Source organism: Punica granatum, chromosome 8 (genome assembly GCF_007655135.1).
Source record: "Punica granatum isolate Tunisia-2019 chromosome 8, ASM765513v2, whole genome shotgun sequence".
Taxonomy (NCBI): domain Eukaryota; kingdom Viridiplantae; phylum Streptophyta; class Magnoliopsida; order Myrtales; family Lythraceae; genus Punica; species Punica granatum.
The window spans coordinates 3,517,380-3,534,973 of NC_045134.1; the positions used below are offsets into that span (position 1 = coordinate 3,517,380).

Below are 17,594 nucleotides of genomic sequence, written 5' to 3' on the forward strand. Positions count from 1 at the left end.
GGTAGTTGCATATCCAGTCCAAGAGATTCATATACCCATTAGTTTTATGAACATTAGATATCTCCAACGCTTTATGCCATTTGTTCTTTTGATTATTCAATGCCTCATCCTTTCAAAAAGGGAACCTGAGGAGGGAGATAGAAGAGAAGAGAAACTTACCCTCCGTTTCATTTCCCAATAACTTTCACAACTCTTCTCCCAGGCTGAGGATGAGACTTTTAGCGAGGAAGTGATCCCCTTAATTGCTGATGGGATGTCTTGCAAATACTCGCAATCGTAGACATCCAACCTTTCCAGCTTCTCCATATTCCCCAGGAAATCTGGCAACCTCCTGATATCACAACCTCTCATATCAATCACTTTCAGTTCCGGCAAATTCCCAACAGCATCGGGCAGTTGCACGATTCCTGACTCTGAAATATTCAACTCAACCAGCAATTTCAGATTGCCAATCGAATTTGGGAGTTTCTTTAGTTCTTTGCAGAAGAATAAGGACAGAAATTCAAGTTGCTCAAGTCCTCCAATGGACTCAGGTAGTTCAGCAATCTCTGACCGTGACAGGACTAGCATAGTCAATGATTTTAGACGTCCAAGTGAGCTTGGAAGTACGGTCCTTCCCAAACTCACACGCAGGCGCTGAAGTCTCGAGAGTCTCCCAATGGAGTCCGGAAGCTTGAGAATTTTCTGGAAGTAGCCTTCCGTTGTCAAGACCATATCCTCGAGGCCATCCAAACAGCATACTTCTCTCGGAATTTTTCTGAGAGAAGGACAGTCTCCGGTGTTCAGATACTTTAGGCATTTCAACTTTCCTACGGAATGGTCTATTTCAACTAGGTGACTGCAACCTTCGAGTATTAGTCTCTCCAACTTTGTGCAACCTCGGGCATTTTGGTCAAGTGGTTGCACCTCTTGAGGTCTAGAACTTTCAATTCCTTGCACATCTGACAAAAAACAGAATTCTATATAACTGAAAATTAATGGGAAGAGAGTTGCAAGACAATGTATAAAAGTACTAAATGTGCGAGCTAGTTATACTCTGATATGGCGCCATCCAGTCCAAGTTTCGCTTATGGAACTTTCTGAGAGGTCAAGCACGACTAGATTCTTCAAATACAGATTAGTTCCCTGAAATACGCCAGGACAAGAATGCCAAGAAAGCCATATCAACTTGGGGAGGACTTGCTCTAGATCTCCCGAAAAATTCGATCTTATGAGACTGAGAAATATTAGATTATTGAAATTCTTCAATTCATGTTTTGTAAGGACGCAATCTTCCGAGGGTCCTTCGGACGAAAGACTAAGCATCTAAACATTTTCTCTGCCCTGTAAACAGGAAGAAACGGGGGATGAGAGAACAACCGTGAATGAAAAAACGTCTCATCACGAACAATTTCTTACCTCTTCTTCCCGCACCACTTTTAGAGCATCCTCATGCATCCATATTCTACTGCAAGGCTTTCCGAGGTCCTTTAACCTCTCATCACAAACGATTTTTCTTCCAAGGTCCCGCAGCTGATCATGCATCGAGAACTTTTTGTCATCTGCGAGTTTTATTAGGGACGCATCAACAAGCTCTTTCACTGCCAAATATGGTTTAAAGCCACATGATTGCCACATGTAAATTGCTTTTGTTTTCTCCTCGTTAATGAAGAAACACGCGATATCCAGGAATATCTTCTTCGCTTCGCAGTCTAAGGCATCATAACTTATCTTAAGCCTGTCTTGGACCTTCCTGGCCGGTATTTTCTGTAAGGAACCAATTATATGATTCCAATGGACACGGTCACGATGTTCGTAACTTGTCCGAAGTTGTGAACCTACTACTTCAAGAGACAAGGGAAGCCCTCCCGTAATTCTGACGACTTTCTCTGAAAGGCCGCGGAAGTCTTCAGGTGGATTCTCCTTCCCAAAGGCATGCCTGCTGAAAAGGAGGAGAGATTCTTCAAATTTCATGGACTCTGCTTCCAATATCTCAACTCTTCCTCCCTCAAACACAGGCACATTTTTATTACGGGAGGTGATGATTATCCTGCTTCCCTTTCCAAACCAACCAGCCTCTCCTGCTAGTTTCCCAATTTGCTCCTGGTCGTGCACATCATCCAGAACAACTAGAACTTTTCTGTCCTGCAACTGTGTGCTGATTATCTGGATCCCATCGTTCTCATCAGAGATGTCTGCTGATTTAACACCAAGATCTTGCAAGAGTTGTCTCTGCAAGTGGTCAATACCCTTGCGCTTGGTTGTTTCTAGCACATCTAGAAGGAAACAGCAGCCGCCGAAATGATCACAGAGTCGGTTGAAAACAGCCTTGGCAAGTGTTGTCTTACCGATACCCCCCATTCCATGGATCCAGACCAACCGAACATCATGAGAGGACTTTAGATGCAACAAGCTTATAAGAGCATCTTGCTCATCAATCCTCTCAACTAGGCTCCGAGTCACATATTGTTTGTTGACTTTCAACTCCACCGAAACCTTCCTGACGAATGCCTTAGCAAATTCTGCATGACTACCATTGATATACATGAATAAGAATTTTGTTTAGTACATATAATAGTAGAAAGTCTAGAAGGCCTGAAAACAATAAGCAGTTTGAAGAATGAAAAATTCAATGAGCCATTTACCCTTTATCCTTCAGTTCCCATCCCTTTATTTTTCCAGCTTCTCGAAGAGCCTCCTCCCACTGGTGCACTATGTCGGTACTGAACTTCTCCCTGTGTATTGATAGAGCTTTAGTGTACAACTCCGTCTTAAGCTTGACATCATCGACGCTCACATCATAGAAAATGGGCAGGATCCTTTTACTGCCGCTCGATCCCTCCTTGGACTCCACCATTTTTGCGAGCTCAATGAGGCACCACTTACTTGAAGCATAGGTACTGGAGAAGATGGGCACGAAGATCCTGGAGTCCTCGATGGCTCTCAGGATCTCGTCGCCGATATACTCGCCTTTACGGATCTCCTCATTGTCTCTGAATACACGAATCCCGGCATCTACAAGAGCATGGTAAAGGACATCCGTGAATCCCTGGCGGGTGTCGGGTCCTCTGAAGCTCAGGAAGACCTGGTAAGATGTTGCCGGTGATGTTCTCTTCCTCTTCGGAGCCATCGTCCGATCTCTCAGTCTCTCATTGGTCAAAGAAAGCACACTGAACAACCCTAATTTCTTCGCAGGGAAGGGACGATACTTTGGGATGCGCGGTTCGGGTCAATAATTGCAACTCTACCCGAGACAACATGACCCGAGATCAGCGAAATTCTCGACCCGGTTCTTTCTCTCAGCCCGCAGCCTTTTCACCTTTTGGGCCCTCTCGGTCCGGCCCATTTAGTTTTCAGTCCAGTCCGGCATCTCCTTACAGCCCAGCTTCTTCATCGATTTTGTGCCAGAACTGCACCCGATCACATTGCCATGTTTTGTCAGTTCAGTTACTTTTTTGATGTTCAGGCTGATCTTGCTGAAACTTCTTCTCAGGACTTCATTGCACAGATAACTGTATTGGTTCAACACCCTGGGCAGACATTCGATTTCCTCGAGATATGTGTTTACCTAATAATATAGGAAATTTATTCAGTCCCGGGACGAAACCGATCCAGTTGAACATAGTTGACTGAAGATGAACATAATGAATTGGAGCAAATAGCAGTCAACTATGCTCGACTGGATCGGTTATGTCCTGGGAGTTTATCATATTACTTACTCTTGGGTATCGAAAAATCTCACAAGGGAGGATCAAATCCAAAAGTTATTTTACTTTAGGCGATAAACATGTGCCACTATATTAGACTATTTTTTTAGTTTTATGTTAATTATTAATCATTTTATTGTGTTTTATTATTAAAATATATGAACCTTCTCATTTCTTTACAAACCTCATTTGAAAGGAACAGATTCATGTTACTGACTAAAGTTTGTGCTTGGTTCCACGAAAAACCTATCTACAGGATGACTTTCGGGGTTAAACATATGAGAAGAAAGCGTAGAAAAAGAAAGGTGTTGATTCGCCTTGAATGAAGAAAGAAAAAAGCTTTCTAATGTGTCGGGGCTTGTACTTACTCTTTATAGATTGGCTGCTTCGTGTTGAGAAAGTAATATTTTCGATGTGTCTAGTGGCATAATTATACGTGATATTTTCCTTACACACAAGACTTTCTCCTTGGTACTAAGCGTGCCGCACCTTTGACTTTCCATATGTAGATTGTCTCTGTTTTATCCTCGTTCTTATTTCCAGTTGTGCCCAAAATCAGCACCAGTGCTTTCTGAGGATGTACAGTAAACCGTCAAGCCAGGTGCAAAGGAGATAATTTTTGTTATGGTTGAGAATTATCTTTTCCAAAGAATTGTGTACCTACTAGTTTCCTATTTCTCTTGTTCTGTCCCAAAGATCATCAGTAGAAACTGCACTTTTTTGCTGAGTCCATCAGAGCAGTGATGTTTATGAGAAACTCCCCGCCCTACCCTGCATGAGCTTTTGCTCCTCACTACGGGGACTGCTATACAGCGTAAGTAAGCATGTGGATCCGAAAACACCTTGCATCACAATCTCCCACACCATTTCATGACTGGCTCATACTTGATGACCGGAGAGATCTTTGCAGCTTACAATCGTCTCAAAGTGCAGGTGAGAATTCACCTTTCTCGTCTGAAGAAGAGCCTGAACACTGCATATCTTCAATGCAAGAGCTCCTGTAATCAACGACTGATGATAAGCGAAAGGCTGCCTAGAATAACAATTCTAGGGCCGCACGGATAAGAAACGCTAAATAAAATAGTAAGCCCGTGACATTAGCACCGTTAACGATCACATCAGAAAATCTAATGGTGCAATTGACGTTTTGGTAGAGGAAATTTAAGGAAAGTACATTTATTTTTGGGTTATTAACCCCTAAAAAAATTGCAGTATTTTCCTTATTTTTGAAATGAATTTTTTTACCCATTTGAAAGGAATTTCTTTTCAAAATTTTATTTTGTATTTCCGGTCAAAAGAAAAATATTTTTCTATTGACCAGTGAAATTTTTGCTACCAAACAAGGGAAACTGGGGAATTCACTGTGGCTGGACATTACTATAACGGCAGCCTCGAAGAGTTTGCTGGGCCGACTTCGGGATGTCCGTTCTTTCTCTACAGACCATCAAGTTCAGTATTCTTGGATTCTAGGGAAACCTTACAGTATGGGGCCTATGGGCTATGTTTTAGAACAAGCGGGACATCGAAAGGTCAGGAAATCAATTCGAAAATGCAGGTCGAAATTGGATATTCATTATGATTATCAAAAGCTTTAAATCGATCTCTCATCGAAAACAAGTTCTATAATATCTCAACATTTCCTTTTAATTAGAGAGGCTGAGCCATATAAAAATTTCGACCAGAAATCGTCTCTACCATGAGCTGCCATTAATGGCCTCCAATCGAGCTTTCTCTATCTGACTATGAAAACGAAAAGCTTAATCATGAACGGACGGGGATGAATTTTTACCTAACAGTATGAGTCCTCCAACGAACCATAATCTGCCACCAGCACTAGTATACGTCACTAGGCCACCGATGTTGTCATAGTCATTTGTGAAGTAGATCTCCGAGTTGAAAACACCGATTAGGACCTTGAGTCGGTGGGTCAACTCAGCGGCCTGGGCCTGGAGGACCTAATTCTCCGCCTCCATAGCATGTTAGAGCTGTACGGTATCTCCAAGGTATGCCGCGAGCCAGCCATTCTCAACCCTGAGTTTACTGGTCGCCACCCTGAGGTTGTCGAGGTGCCTCTGCCTCCTCATCCTCCACTGGCGGGCAGACTCACGGTTTAAGATCATGTGCTTCCGCTTCATCTCGTTCCCGGTGAGCTGCTGCTCCAAGTTGTCCGAGCTGCCCGAGTTCTGGCGTGTATGTTTATTAGGAAAAATTGAATATACTGTGAACACATAAAAAGACAATAAAAAAAAAAAGAAATCGTGTATATATATATATGTAAAGGAAAATGCAAAATACATTCACCAATTGAAATTATGGAATTAACAATTCTCCGAAAAAAGCATCAAACCCACCACTGATGACACTACACTCTCCGGCCGATGATATCTCCTCATTGTCACCTGTAGTGCCAATGAGGGTAGACCCACGATCCAGCTTGATCCGCCGACTCGATGAAGGAGTCAAAGCTTGTCCCAAGTCTCGGCAGCTCGATGAGGTCGACAAGTCCTCGGACGACCCTGAAGACTGTGACCCGCTCGTGATGGCTGTAGTTGGATTAGTCGGAGCAATGTCCATAGAGGCAGCCTTGGTGGCGGCAGCTTGGATGTGATGGGGGGCGGTGGAGGCAGGCTTGGGGAGGGAGGCCGCGAGTTCTGGGAAATTGAGTGTGGCGGACCGGCTCTTGACGGCCAAAGCGGCAGCGTCGTAGGCTCGAGCAGCCATCTCCGGGGTGGCGAATGTGCCAAGCCAGATCCGGTTCCTCTTCCAGGGCAGCCGGATCTCCGAGGCCCACTGGCCCCACGGCCGCATCCGGACTCCGCGGTACACCGGGTACTTGTTGCCTCCGTCTGCCCGCCGGCCTCGCTTGGGCTTCACGGGCTGGTCAGGCGTGCCGGGATTGGTCTGTGGTGGTGTTGTCATATCTTAATTTATTATTGGTAAGAATAATAGTTATATATATATATATATATGTGTGGATATATAAGGTTAATTACCTTAAAAAAAAATCGAACTTTTCAAATTTTATCAATTCTAGCACGAATGTTTTTCATTGACTTAAAAATACACAAACTATCATTTTGATATCAATATTAGCACGTCATCTATTTTTTCATTAATTTAATTGGAATTACTGACATATACTATTAATTGTAACATCTTTTGTCACTAGCGATCCCAACTGGGGGATGGAGGCTGCTGTCGAGGTTCCATCGGTCGAAATCGAAAAGCCCCAAAGTTTTGGGTTTCTTCAATTCTGATTAGTGACCTCGACAACAGCTACCACTCTCCCAATTAAAGTCACCAGCAACCAATTGGGGTTGCTGATGACAGAAGATGTCATAATTGATAGTCTAAGTTAGCAATTCCTTTTTAATGGATAAAGTGACATCGTGAAAAATTGTTGGGATTTTTATACCGTAGGGCTGACTCCGACTATCCAATCAGAGTCGTCTTCTGTGGTAAAAGAGAATGGCCAGCGTTCAACTTCGTCTTCAGGCGACGCGATGCTGAAACTATATCGAGAAAGATAAACATATAGTTGATAGTTAGGATGAAGGTATCGGAGATGGAGGATATAATTCCAGATCCCCCATTCAAAGATAAAAGCATTTTTTTTTTTTGGGAAAAATTTACGTCGAGTAGAGCAACGCCTTACCTGTCAATCCTCTTCCATTGTCCTCCAAATCCCATCTCTGGGGGCAGAGCATGAGACCGTTAGCAAGGAAGGGAACCCCTCAATTGCCGATGAGATATTTCGTAGATGATAGCAGTACTGGATGTCCAACTTTTCCAACTTCTTCAGCTTCTTAATGGATCTGGGAATCCATTCGATAACACTGCCTCTCATATTTATCACTTTCAGTTCCTGCAGATACTTAATTGTAGATGGCAGTCGAGTGATTCCTGACATTGAAATATCCAGCTCGGCCAGCGATTTCAGATCCCCGATCGAATCTGGGAGCTCCTTTATTCCTCTACAGAATTGTAAAGACAGATACTCAAGTTTCACCAGTCCTCCGATGGACTTAGGTAGTTCGGCCATCTTTGACCATGACAGGTCCAACTTAGCCAGTGATTTGAGATATCCAAGCGAGTTTGGAGGTGTACTCCTTACCAAACTCACAGACAGGTGCTTAAGCCTGGAGAGTCTTCCGATGAAGTCCGGAAGATTGAGCATATCTTGGAAGCTGCCTTTTGCTACCATGACTATCTCCTCGACACCATCCAAAGAACATATTTCTTCCGGAATGTCTCTGAGATAAGGACAGCCAATCTTGAATGTTCCCACTGAACGGTCTATTTCAACCAGATTCATGCAATCTTGAAGTATTAGTCTCTCCAATTTCATGCACACTGATAGGTCAGGCGTCTTGGTCAAGCGGGGGCAACTTGTGAGATCTAGAACTTTCAACTCCTTACACATCTGCAAAGCAACAGATTTCCATATTAGGTTAGGTAAGTGAAGATTAATCGGAAGAGAGTTCCAAGACAGCGTGCAGAAGTACTAAATGCATGAGCTAGTTTTACCCCAATTTGGCTCCATCCTTTCCATGTTTCATTAATGAGACTTCTGGAGAGGTCAAGCACGACCAGATTCTTCAAATACAGATTAGTTCCCTGAAATACGTCAGGACAAGAATGCCATGAAAGCCATATCAACTTGGGGAGGGCATGCTCTGAATCTCCCAAAGAGTTCAATCCACAAACACTGAGATATCTTAGATTCTTGAAACTCTTCAATTCCAGTTTCGTAAGGGCATAATCTTCAGAGAGTTCATTGTACGAAAGACAAAGCATCTCAACATTTTCTTTGCCCTGCAAATAGGAAGAAATGAGGGGTGGTGAGAGAACAACCATGAGCAAAGAGACGTCCTATCACGAGCAATTTCTTACCTCTTCTTCCCGCAGCACTTTTAGAGCATCCTCATGCATCCAAATTCTACTGCAAGGCTTTCTGGGGTCCTTCAACACGTCATCACGAACAATTTTTCTTCCAAGGTCCCGTAGCTGATCATGCATCAAGAACTTGTTCTCATCTGCGAGTTTTATTAGGGACGCATCGACAAGCTCTTTCACTGCCAAATATGGTTCAAAGCCACAGGATTGCCACATGTAAATTGCTTTTGTTTTCTCCTCATTAATGAAGAAACACGCGATATCAAGGAATATCTTCTTCGCTTCCCAGTCTAAGGCATCATAACTTATCTTAAGCCTGTCTTGGACCTTCCTGGCTGGTATTTTCCGTAAGGTACCAATTAAATTATTCCAATGGACACGGTCACGATGCTCATAACTTGTCCGAAGTTGCGAACCTACTACTTCAAGAGCCAAAGGAAGCCCTCCCGTAATTCTGACGGCTTCCTCTGAAAGGTCGCGGAAGTCTTCAGGTGGATTCTCCTTCCCAAAGGCATGCCTGCTGAAAAGGAGGAGAGATTCTTCAAATTTCATTGGCTCTGCTTCCAATATCTCAACTCTTCCTCCTTCAAACCCAGGAACCTTTTTATTCCGGGAGGTGATGATTATCCTGCTTCCCTCTCCAAACCAACCAGCCTCTCCAGCCAGCTTCCCGATTTGTTCCAGGTCGTATACATCATCGAGAACAACCAAAACTTTCCTGTTCTGCAATTTTTCACTGACCATCCAGATCCCGTCATTCTCATCGGTGATGTCTGCTGATTTAACACCAAGATCTTGCAAGAGTTGTCTCTGCAAATATTCAATACCTTTGCGCTTGGTTGTTTCTCGCATGTCTATGTTGGAGAAAAAATGGTGATGTGAGAGGATACAATGTCCCACATCGGTTGAAAAGAAAATATGTGAAAACTTTATAAAAGACAAAGGCCCAGTAACCCATTGGCTTAAGCTTTTGGGTTGCATATGGGCTCGAGTCCGAATTTAGGCCCATTTTTAGATTTAAAAATTTATCCAACTGGTATCAGAGCCCATGGTTATAATCCTGAGTGTGTAAGGCGGCTTCGTGCCATGAGGTGCGCATAACGCGCATGTATGCACGGGTCCGTCCGTGTGACCGGTAGGCTCGAGTGTAAGCGTCACGTGTCTCGTGTAAGACGACACGATACCACGTGAGGGCGGGATGTTGGAGAAAAAATAGTGATGTGAGAGGATACAATGTCCCACATCGGTTGAAAAGAAAATATGTGAAAACTTTATAAAAGACAAAGGCCCAGTAACCCATTGGCTTAAGCTTTTGGGTTGCATATGGGCTCGAGTCCGAATTTAGGCCCATTTTTAGATTTAAAAATTTATCCAACAGTCTAGAAGGAAGCAGCAGCCGTCGAAGTGATCACAGAGTCGGTTGAAAACAGCCTTGGCAAGTGTTGTCTTACCGATACCCCCCATTCCATGGATCCAGACCAACCGAACATCATGAGAGGACTTTAGATCCAACAAGCTTATAAGAGCATCTTGCTCATCAATCCTCTCAACTAGGCTCCCAGTCACATATTTTTTTTTCACTTTCAACTCCACGGATACCTTCCTGACGAATTCCTTAGCAAATTCTGCATGACTACCATTGATATACATGAATAAGAATTGTGTTTAGTTCATATAATAGTACAAAGTCTAGAAGGCCAGAAAATGATAAGCAGTTTGAAGAATGAAAAAGTTCAATGAGCCATTTACCCTTTATCCTTCAGTTCCCATCCCGTGATTTTTCCAGCTTCTCGAAGAGCCTCCTCCCACTGGTGCAGTATGTCGGTACTGAACTTCTCCCTGTGTATTGATAGAGCTTCAGTGTACAACTCCGTCTTAAGCTTGACATCATCGACGCTCACATCATAGAAAATGGGAAGGATCCTTTTACTGCAGCTCGATCCCTCCTTGGACTCCACCATTTTTGCGAGCTCAATGAGGCACCACTTACTGAAAGCATAGGTCCTGGAGAAGATGGGGACGAAGATCCTGGAGTCCTCGATGGCTCTCAGGATCTCTTCACTGATATACTCGCCTTTACGGATCTCCTCATTGTCTCTGAATACACGAATCCCGGCATCTACAAGAGCATGGTAAAGGACATCCGTGAATCCCTGGCGGGTGTCGGGTCCTCTGAAGCTCAGGAAGACCTGGAAGTTTGTTGCCGGTGATGTTCTATTGCTCTTCCGAGCCATCTTTTGAGCACTCAGTCTCTCAGTTGTCAAAGAAAGCACACTGGACGTGGCCGAGATGTGTGTTTGATTTGTTGATAATAGCTGCCGAGGAGAAACTTCTCATAAAGAGAAGAGACGCTTTTCTCGTACATGTGGAAATGGCTTGAATAACATTAATTCCCAAAGATAACAATTGTTAATCAAAAGTTCCATCAAATAATTAACCCCCCAACGACCGGATGTGATGAAAAACAAATAATTTAATGAAACGTACATTGGCCTACGGCTTGATAGTTTCTTTTTGATTTCCTGGCTAAACCTTATAAAAGTGAAATAATAGGTAAAGTTGCGAGCACTCGATGTGCGCCATTGTCCATTTACAAAATATAAATATAAATATATATATATATATATTTCTTTTAAGGTATGAGTTTTTGATTCGCATTGTACACAACTGCAATAAGTTTCCTATGGAAATTGAAGTTGGAAATGGAACTTCTTCCATTACTGGCCACGATAATTCTTGATGAGATTTTGATGGATGGTGGTCCACACGTATAAGCCGGCCAAAATATATGTTGGAAATTGGAAGAGCGTGCAAATGCTGCAACAATGCTTTCTATTTTTTCGATCAACTATAACAATGTAAATTCAGTTGAAACTTGATGAAGCTTTAGGTGATTCAAATTGGATCCCCTAACAATGCGTTCTGTTTCATTGAATTGGGAATTTAACACATTACTGCGTTCGTTCTCATGTCATCAATATATCGACCCAATTTGTAGAAAGTGATCATTGCAAAGATTACTGTATTGGTTCAGCACCCTGGGCAGACATTTGATTTACTCCAGATATGTGTTTACCTAATACTATTGGAAATTTATCCAGTCCCCGATAAAATCGATCCAGTTGAGCATAGTCGACTGCAAAATGAACATGGTCTACTAGAGTTGCTCCAGTCGATTATGTTCATTTTGCAGTCGAATATACTCAATTAGACTGGTTCCGTCCCGGGGGCTAATCATATTACTTACTCTCAGATATCGAGGAAATCATGATATAATGTATATATATATATATATTATTTTTCTGTAAATGAAAATCATGTAGCTGGTATAAAGTATAACGCGTAAATACGCTGAGTGAGGATTAGCTTGTTTGATTCCAATAATTAAATATAATATAATAAAAAACAAACAGATACAAAAGATTCATCTTGCACGGCAATGTTCTGTGGTTGGTTCTGGCAAATAATTAATTAGTCATGTCACACTGTCTAAAAGAAACTTTGTCCGTACTTTTGTGTCGTCTTTTCATTATTATTATTGATATAAAGACAAAGGAAACAAAAGAGTCAAAAAAAATCTCACAAGGAACAATTATGGCGCGTTTGGTTTCGGAATTAAAATAATTTTGATTTTAATTGTGAAAAAAGATAAATGATTGTATAGTGTGTTGAGTTAAAGTTAAAGTTAAAAATTTTTACTTAGAAAATGTGTATTTTTATTGTGTAGTGTGTTGAATTAAAATTAAAATTAAAATTTTTATAATTTTAACTACAAAAATAAACGAAACATTAAATTCAAAAATTATTAACTTTAGACGATAAGCATGTTCACTGGAATAGAATGTTTTTGTAGTTTTATCTCAATCATTAATCATTTTATTGTATTTTATTGTTAAAATATATGAACCTTCCCATTTCTCTACAAACCTCGTTTGAAAGGAACAGATTCATATTATTGACTAAAGTTTGTGTCTTCCGGGTTGAAGGAAGACCTTTCTCTTTCATGTTGTGGGTAGAAAGAAAGAAAGAAAAAAAGTAAAGGCTTAGGGAATCTAGTTTCCACCGAAAGCAGTTCATCCTTGAGATCTTTCCCTTTGGTAGTGTAGAGTAGTCTCGACCGAAATCGACAATTTACATAACAGATGAAAGCTTACAAAAGAAAGGTTTTGATTCGCCTTGAAAGAAAGAAAAAAGCTTTCTAATGTGTCAGGATTTGTACTTACTCTTTTATAGATTGGCCGCTTCGTGTTCAGAAAGTAAATATTTTCTATGTGTCTAGTGACATAATCCTACGCGGTATATTCGTTACACACAATCACCAGGAGACTTCTCTGAGGACGTACAGTAAACCGTCAAGCCAGGTGCAAAGGAGATCATTTTTGTTATTGTCGAGAACTATCTTTTCAAAAGAATTGTGTTAGTACTATTGTAGTTCAAATTGACGTAACAGGAAACTATATCTCAACTGAATAGTTTAAGGGAGGGATCGGGAATCAGGTCCGCTTTGACACGGACTGCAGGACATAATACAGAAGGAGTTCATAGCATAAAGAACAAGAACTACGGCACCGCGCAGAAGAGAGAAGAATTTAACCAGTATGATAAGCTTCACTTTCTAATGTTCACCAGTTTCCTATTTCTCTTGTTCTGTCCCAAAGATCATCAGTAGAATCTTCTTTCTTTTTCGTTTTCGGGATTAAACTGCATTTTTTTGCTGAGCCCATCAGAACAGTGATGCGTATGAGAAACTCCCCGCCCTACCCTGCATGAGCTTTTGCTCCTCACTGCGGGGACTGCTATACAACGTACTTGAGCATGTGGATCCAAAAACACCTTGCTTCACCATCTCCCACACCATTTCGTGGCTGGCTCATACTTGATGACCAAAGAGATATTTGCGGTCATGTCACCATTAGCAAAATTGATAAAACTAAATCCGATGTCAGCAAACAGAACGGCCTATCTATCCCAAAGAACATCTCAATTGAAGTTCCAGGCAAATTGCAAGGGAACAACATTACTTCTCCGCGAATCAAGCATTCTTCTACTCCTGCTTCTTTTTCCTCGTGCCCTTATCTTTGTCAAAGGAAACACTATAAATCTCCATCAAGTCGGGGATTTCGTTCGAGTTCTTAACGATATACCTCCTCAAGAAACACTTCTCGGACATTGTATATATCCAGCCATTCGACTTTTCCATCTCAAGCAAACCTTTTGATAATAGGACCTCAAGAACCCTTTGCCTCTGGGGAAGCCTAGCCAACCCGTGACAAAGAAACTTCGGGTACTTAATAATCATCTCCAGGTCAATCTGTGAGACCCAGAAATTTCTTTTTCCAAACATGCATACATTACATATACATACATATGATTTTATATATATATATATATGTATGTATTATATATGTACACGTTGCTGGAGAAGAACGGGAAAAATAAAATAAAATAAAATAAAATAAAAAGAAGAAAGGGTAGAAATGGGCAGACGTGGCCTTCATTTTTCCCTGCAATCCCTTCCACCGGCATCCATTTTCCCTTCAATTGCTCTCTTTTTATTTCTTTTTTTTTTTTTTGCTCTGTTTTGAGTTGTGGGGAAGCCGAAGAAGGAACAGAGTGAGAGTGAGACAGAGAGAGAGAGATAGAGGACGAGACAGAGGGCAATGGAGAGAACTCAAGGGAGAGGAAGCTAGGAATGGAGGCTGCGGGAGATGGTCATAACGAGAAAGACGGAGAAGGCTACATCGAGAGGTCAAGGTAAGTGGAATTACGAAATTTGAGTGACCAATTGGGGAAAGTAGGCCAAAGGAATTTAGATTGGAACTAAACAGGTTATTAGGTAGATGATTCTTTTTCTTCCAACTTCCTTTTTTCTATTCAATTGTGTTGTTCATGTTGTGAATTTCAAATTAATAGTTAATTAGATTGTTTAATTAAATGGTGGAAGAGGAATATGATTATGGGAGACTTTGAATGTGTCCTTCCGTGCTGTGTTGGGTGAAATTATATAAGCTATTCTGGTTTGTTGGATAATTTCCCCGAGCACGATAGAATTCTTCTTCCTAAGACTGGCTTGGTGCATAGGCTAATTCTTAGCTGGTGGCATGAGTTCGAATTGGAGAAGTTAGACTAGGATGTGTTGTTAAATCATGGAAGTGAATGCATGATGAAGTATTATGCTATGTACGTATGCATCGACCGATTGATATGAATTTTTAGCATAGATATGCCAGGATGAGGAAGGTTATATGCTTTAATGATTCTTATCCTTATAGTAACATACTGTATTGAATTGTTTTGGTTAATGGATTGATATTTCTTATTAAATCCCATGGATGATAATTCATTCTTCATATTGATTTCTTGCTGATCTTGGACTGTTTGGTTGGAAATTATAGATAAGATTGAATGGTGATCTCATGAAAGCGTTCAATCGACGGTTGTGATGGGAAGTTTGTTTTATAGTAGGATGTTCTATTCAAATACGACTTAGAGGTCTTGAATTGATGTGATGAATGTTCAGAAGCCTCCAGTTAAGCTTCCTTAATAATGTTTAGATAAAATATATGTAATGAGCAAGTTGATATGAATTGAATTATGCATGTGAGTTGGTGAGGTAGTTGAAGAATAATGACAACTGTTCAATTTGTATTAACTAGATATGGTTAGTGAATTCAATTATATATATATATATATATATATATATGTATATATTGTTGTTAAGCTACTAACGTTTTAGTATTGCTATTTTAGCTTAGACAAGTTATTATAAATTTGTATAAATAATATTGGGTAGGCAATGCTAGAAGATTACGTTATGTTGTCTTGAGTTTCATGATGTTGGATTTCTTATATAGAGTATTATCTAACTGTTGCTATTATTGTGATTATATTTTTTTTTTTGTATTTTATGAATCTCTCATTTACCTTGAAATTGACAAGAACAATCAGGTTTGTTTAAATGAGAAATATAGAGATTGTTTTAAGTAGTTTTCGATATAGATGAGAAACGGATATGATGAATACTATATATATATATATATATATATATATAATCGGGACTTATTGGAAATAATAGGCTCTAAAAGAGATTGTGGGAGGTACGGGAGGCTCGTAATGGTGCTATGTTAATTATTTTCTAAGTTTATGTTTGCAAATTATAGGAATCGAGGACTCTGAAGGTTCAACTCGGTGAGCTATCTTTCTGGGAGTTGTCGGTGAGTACTTCGTTCCATTGTGAAATGATGTATATATATAAATATATATATATATATATATTACGTGAGTACTATATTCCCTTGTTGAATGATATATTATAGTTGTATAAATTATTTAAGAGGAATATTGTGATAGTTAGAGATTAATAAATCTTTTTGCTATGATGTGTGAAAGCATTTAAGAGATATTGCTCTCTTATGTTTCATTTTGGCTTGAGATATGTGATGTGATTGTGTATGCGGATTGTGTATGATATATGTGATGATAATATGATACAATTGTAATAGGATTGGGATTGTGCTTGCGTATATTGGTATTGTTTAATTGTTATAGCTGTGGGATTATTAGACTAGGCGGAATAAGATTGGGGGTAGTTGATCGCTGATCCGGCGGGATATAAAATGGATGTCTAGACCGCTGATCCAGCGGGATATAAAATGGACGCCTAGACCGCTGATTCGGCAGGATATAAATTGGAAGTTAGGTTGGAGGTTTGATAATGGTAAGGTGAGTAATGGAAATTTAAGTTGAGGTGCAGGGTCACTGTACTAGTTATAAGGCGGTTGCGAAGAAATGCGTGTCTATGACTATATTGATTGGTTGTATTGTATATTTTTGTTTGGCATGTTTGTTGGAGATGTGATCATTGCTGAGATTGCTAGAGATGTGATGATTGTTGAGATTGTCTGAAGATGTTCTGTGAAAGCCGTGTTGTTGCTAGAGTTTGATATGTTATGTGATTGTGTTGTGAGGTTCTATGGAATGTTAATGAATGGATATTTGATGTTTATATGATATTGGATATTAGAGAAATAGTTAAAAAAGTTGTGTGTATTTGTTATTAGTAAAACTTAAATTTAATTAATATATTGGATGTGATTATTATCATAGTTTGTATCTATATATATACTGTGTAATTGTGCGGGTGAGCTGATAGTTGGATTAGATGAGATTGTATTATTTATTTGCATATTTGCTTGTTTGAAATTAAATACTTATTTAATAATAATAAGTCATTTTACTTTGGAATATAATACTCACTGAGATGCAGCTCACACTTTACATATATATTTTTCAGATGAGCTAGGAGCTAGACTAACAGCACAGGAGAACATTTTGGAATATTGGGGATCAGCTCAGAGGATTAAGTAGAGATTTTAGTTATTTGATGAGTATTTTTCTTTGTATAGAATGGATTTGAATAGATTATGACCTTAAATTTTTATTTAGTTGGTTAGTTAATGTGATAGTAGATATTGAGATAATATAGGGAAAACGATAATGAAATTTCGAGTCGTCACACAATCTTCTCGGTGTTCAAGTAGAAGTCCATCACTTCCCAAATCTTCGCCCCGGATAAACCGAGGCAAGATGGGTTCTTCCTAAAAGTTGAATGGACATCCTCCTCGAACCACCCCAGGCTCTTCAAGACCTCGACTTTATGGTTCCAGTTTGCTTCATTCATGTTGAGCATAATCCGTAGCAGCGCGTGGATGAACATCCCGTACTTTGGCTCAATGCCCATTCGCTTGACCGACTTCACCGCGCTAACCACCCTCTGGGGGGTCTGAACAGCTGCCCTGGGCTGATTCACTACGAACTTCGAGACACCATCGGAGGTCACCCCCTCGCGCAAGCGGAACTCGATATTCTGCCTCAGGGTCGACTGGTGCTCTGACGTTAGAAGCCAACCGCGTCTAAAATCGTGGTGTGGAGCTCCCCAAAGGTCCGGATGTACGTCCGGTGGAAATGGAAGATAGGCTCGAGGTAGGTCTTCACCGTCCGCTTCAGGACGTT

At 40.5% G+C, this 17,594-nt stretch overlaps 3 protein-coding genes and 1 long non-coding RNA gene across 11 annotated transcripts; 1 reads left to right on the plus strand and 3 right to left on the minus strand.

The window, feature by feature from the left end:
• Window positions 1-468: 468 nt before the first annotated feature.
• Window positions 469-3,180, minus strand: LOC116187909 (TMV resistance protein N-like). Of its 4 annotated transcripts, none has more exons than XM_031516928.1 (4): window positions 2,625-3,180; window positions 1,399-2,509; window positions 1,036-1,125; window positions 469-959 (listed from the first exon to the last, which is right to left on the minus strand). In XM_031516928.1, exons 1-4 carry the CDS (start codon window positions 3,107-3,109, stop codon window positions 855-857), a joined length of 1,791 nt encoding a protein of 596 aa, XP_031372788.1. In that variant the 5' UTR covers window positions 3,110-3,180; the 3' UTR covers window positions 469-854. The 4 variants fall into 4 exon arrangements, 2 of the variants coding, with proteins under 2 accessions (XP_031372788.1, XP_031372789.1); XM_031516929.1 differs by having other exon boundaries at window positions 469-941; window positions 2,625-3,179; XR_004152135.1 differs by having other exon boundaries at window positions 588-941; window positions 1,036-1,323; window positions 2,625-3,177.
• A 734-nt stretch (window positions 3,181-3,914) lies between these two features.
• On the minus strand, window positions 3,915-11,710 carry LOC116187906 (ethylene-responsive transcription factor ERF021-like). Of its 5 annotated transcripts, none has more exons than XM_031516924.1 (6): window positions 7,342-7,515; window positions 7,102-7,198; window positions 6,038-6,587; window positions 5,476-5,904; window positions 4,351-4,684; window positions 3,915-4,257 (listed from the first exon to the last, which is right to left on the minus strand). In XM_031516924.1, exons 1-4 carry the CDS (start codon window positions 7,374-7,376, stop codon window positions 5,666-5,668), a joined length of 921 nt encoding a protein of 306 aa, XP_031372784.1. In that variant the 5' UTR covers window positions 7,377-7,515; the 3' UTR covers window positions 3,915-4,257; window positions 4,351-4,684; window positions 5,476-5,665. The 5 variants fall into 5 exon arrangements, with proteins under 5 accessions (XP_031372784.1, XP_031372783.1, XP_031372782.1 ...); XM_031516923.1 differs by having other exon boundaries at window positions 4,211-4,257; window positions 4,347-4,684; XM_031516921.1 differs by lacking the exons at window positions 3,915-4,257; window positions 4,351-4,684; window positions 5,476-5,904 and adding exons at window positions 8,214-8,501; window positions 8,580-10,207; window positions 10,332-11,710 and having other exon boundaries at window positions 6,543-6,587; window positions 7,342-8,109.
• Window positions 9,942-10,816, minus strand: LOC116187822 (toll/interleukin-1 receptor-like protein). The gene is made up of 2 exons (XM_031516776.1): window positions 10,332-10,816; window positions 9,942-10,215 (listed from the first exon to the last, which is right to left on the minus strand). Exons 1-2 carry the CDS (start codon window positions 10,814-10,816, stop codon window positions 9,942-9,944), a joined length of 759 nt encoding a protein of 252 aa, XP_031372636.1.
• Window positions 11,711-13,035: 1,325 nt separating the features above from the next.
• Window positions 13,036-17,381, plus strand: LOC116187915. The gene is made up of 3 exons (XR_004152139.1): window positions 13,036-14,336; window positions 15,743-15,796; window positions 16,876-17,381. It is a non-coding gene; the product is annotated as an uncharacterized LOC116187915 (long non-coding RNA).
• Window positions 17,382-17,594: the final 213 nt, after the last annotated feature.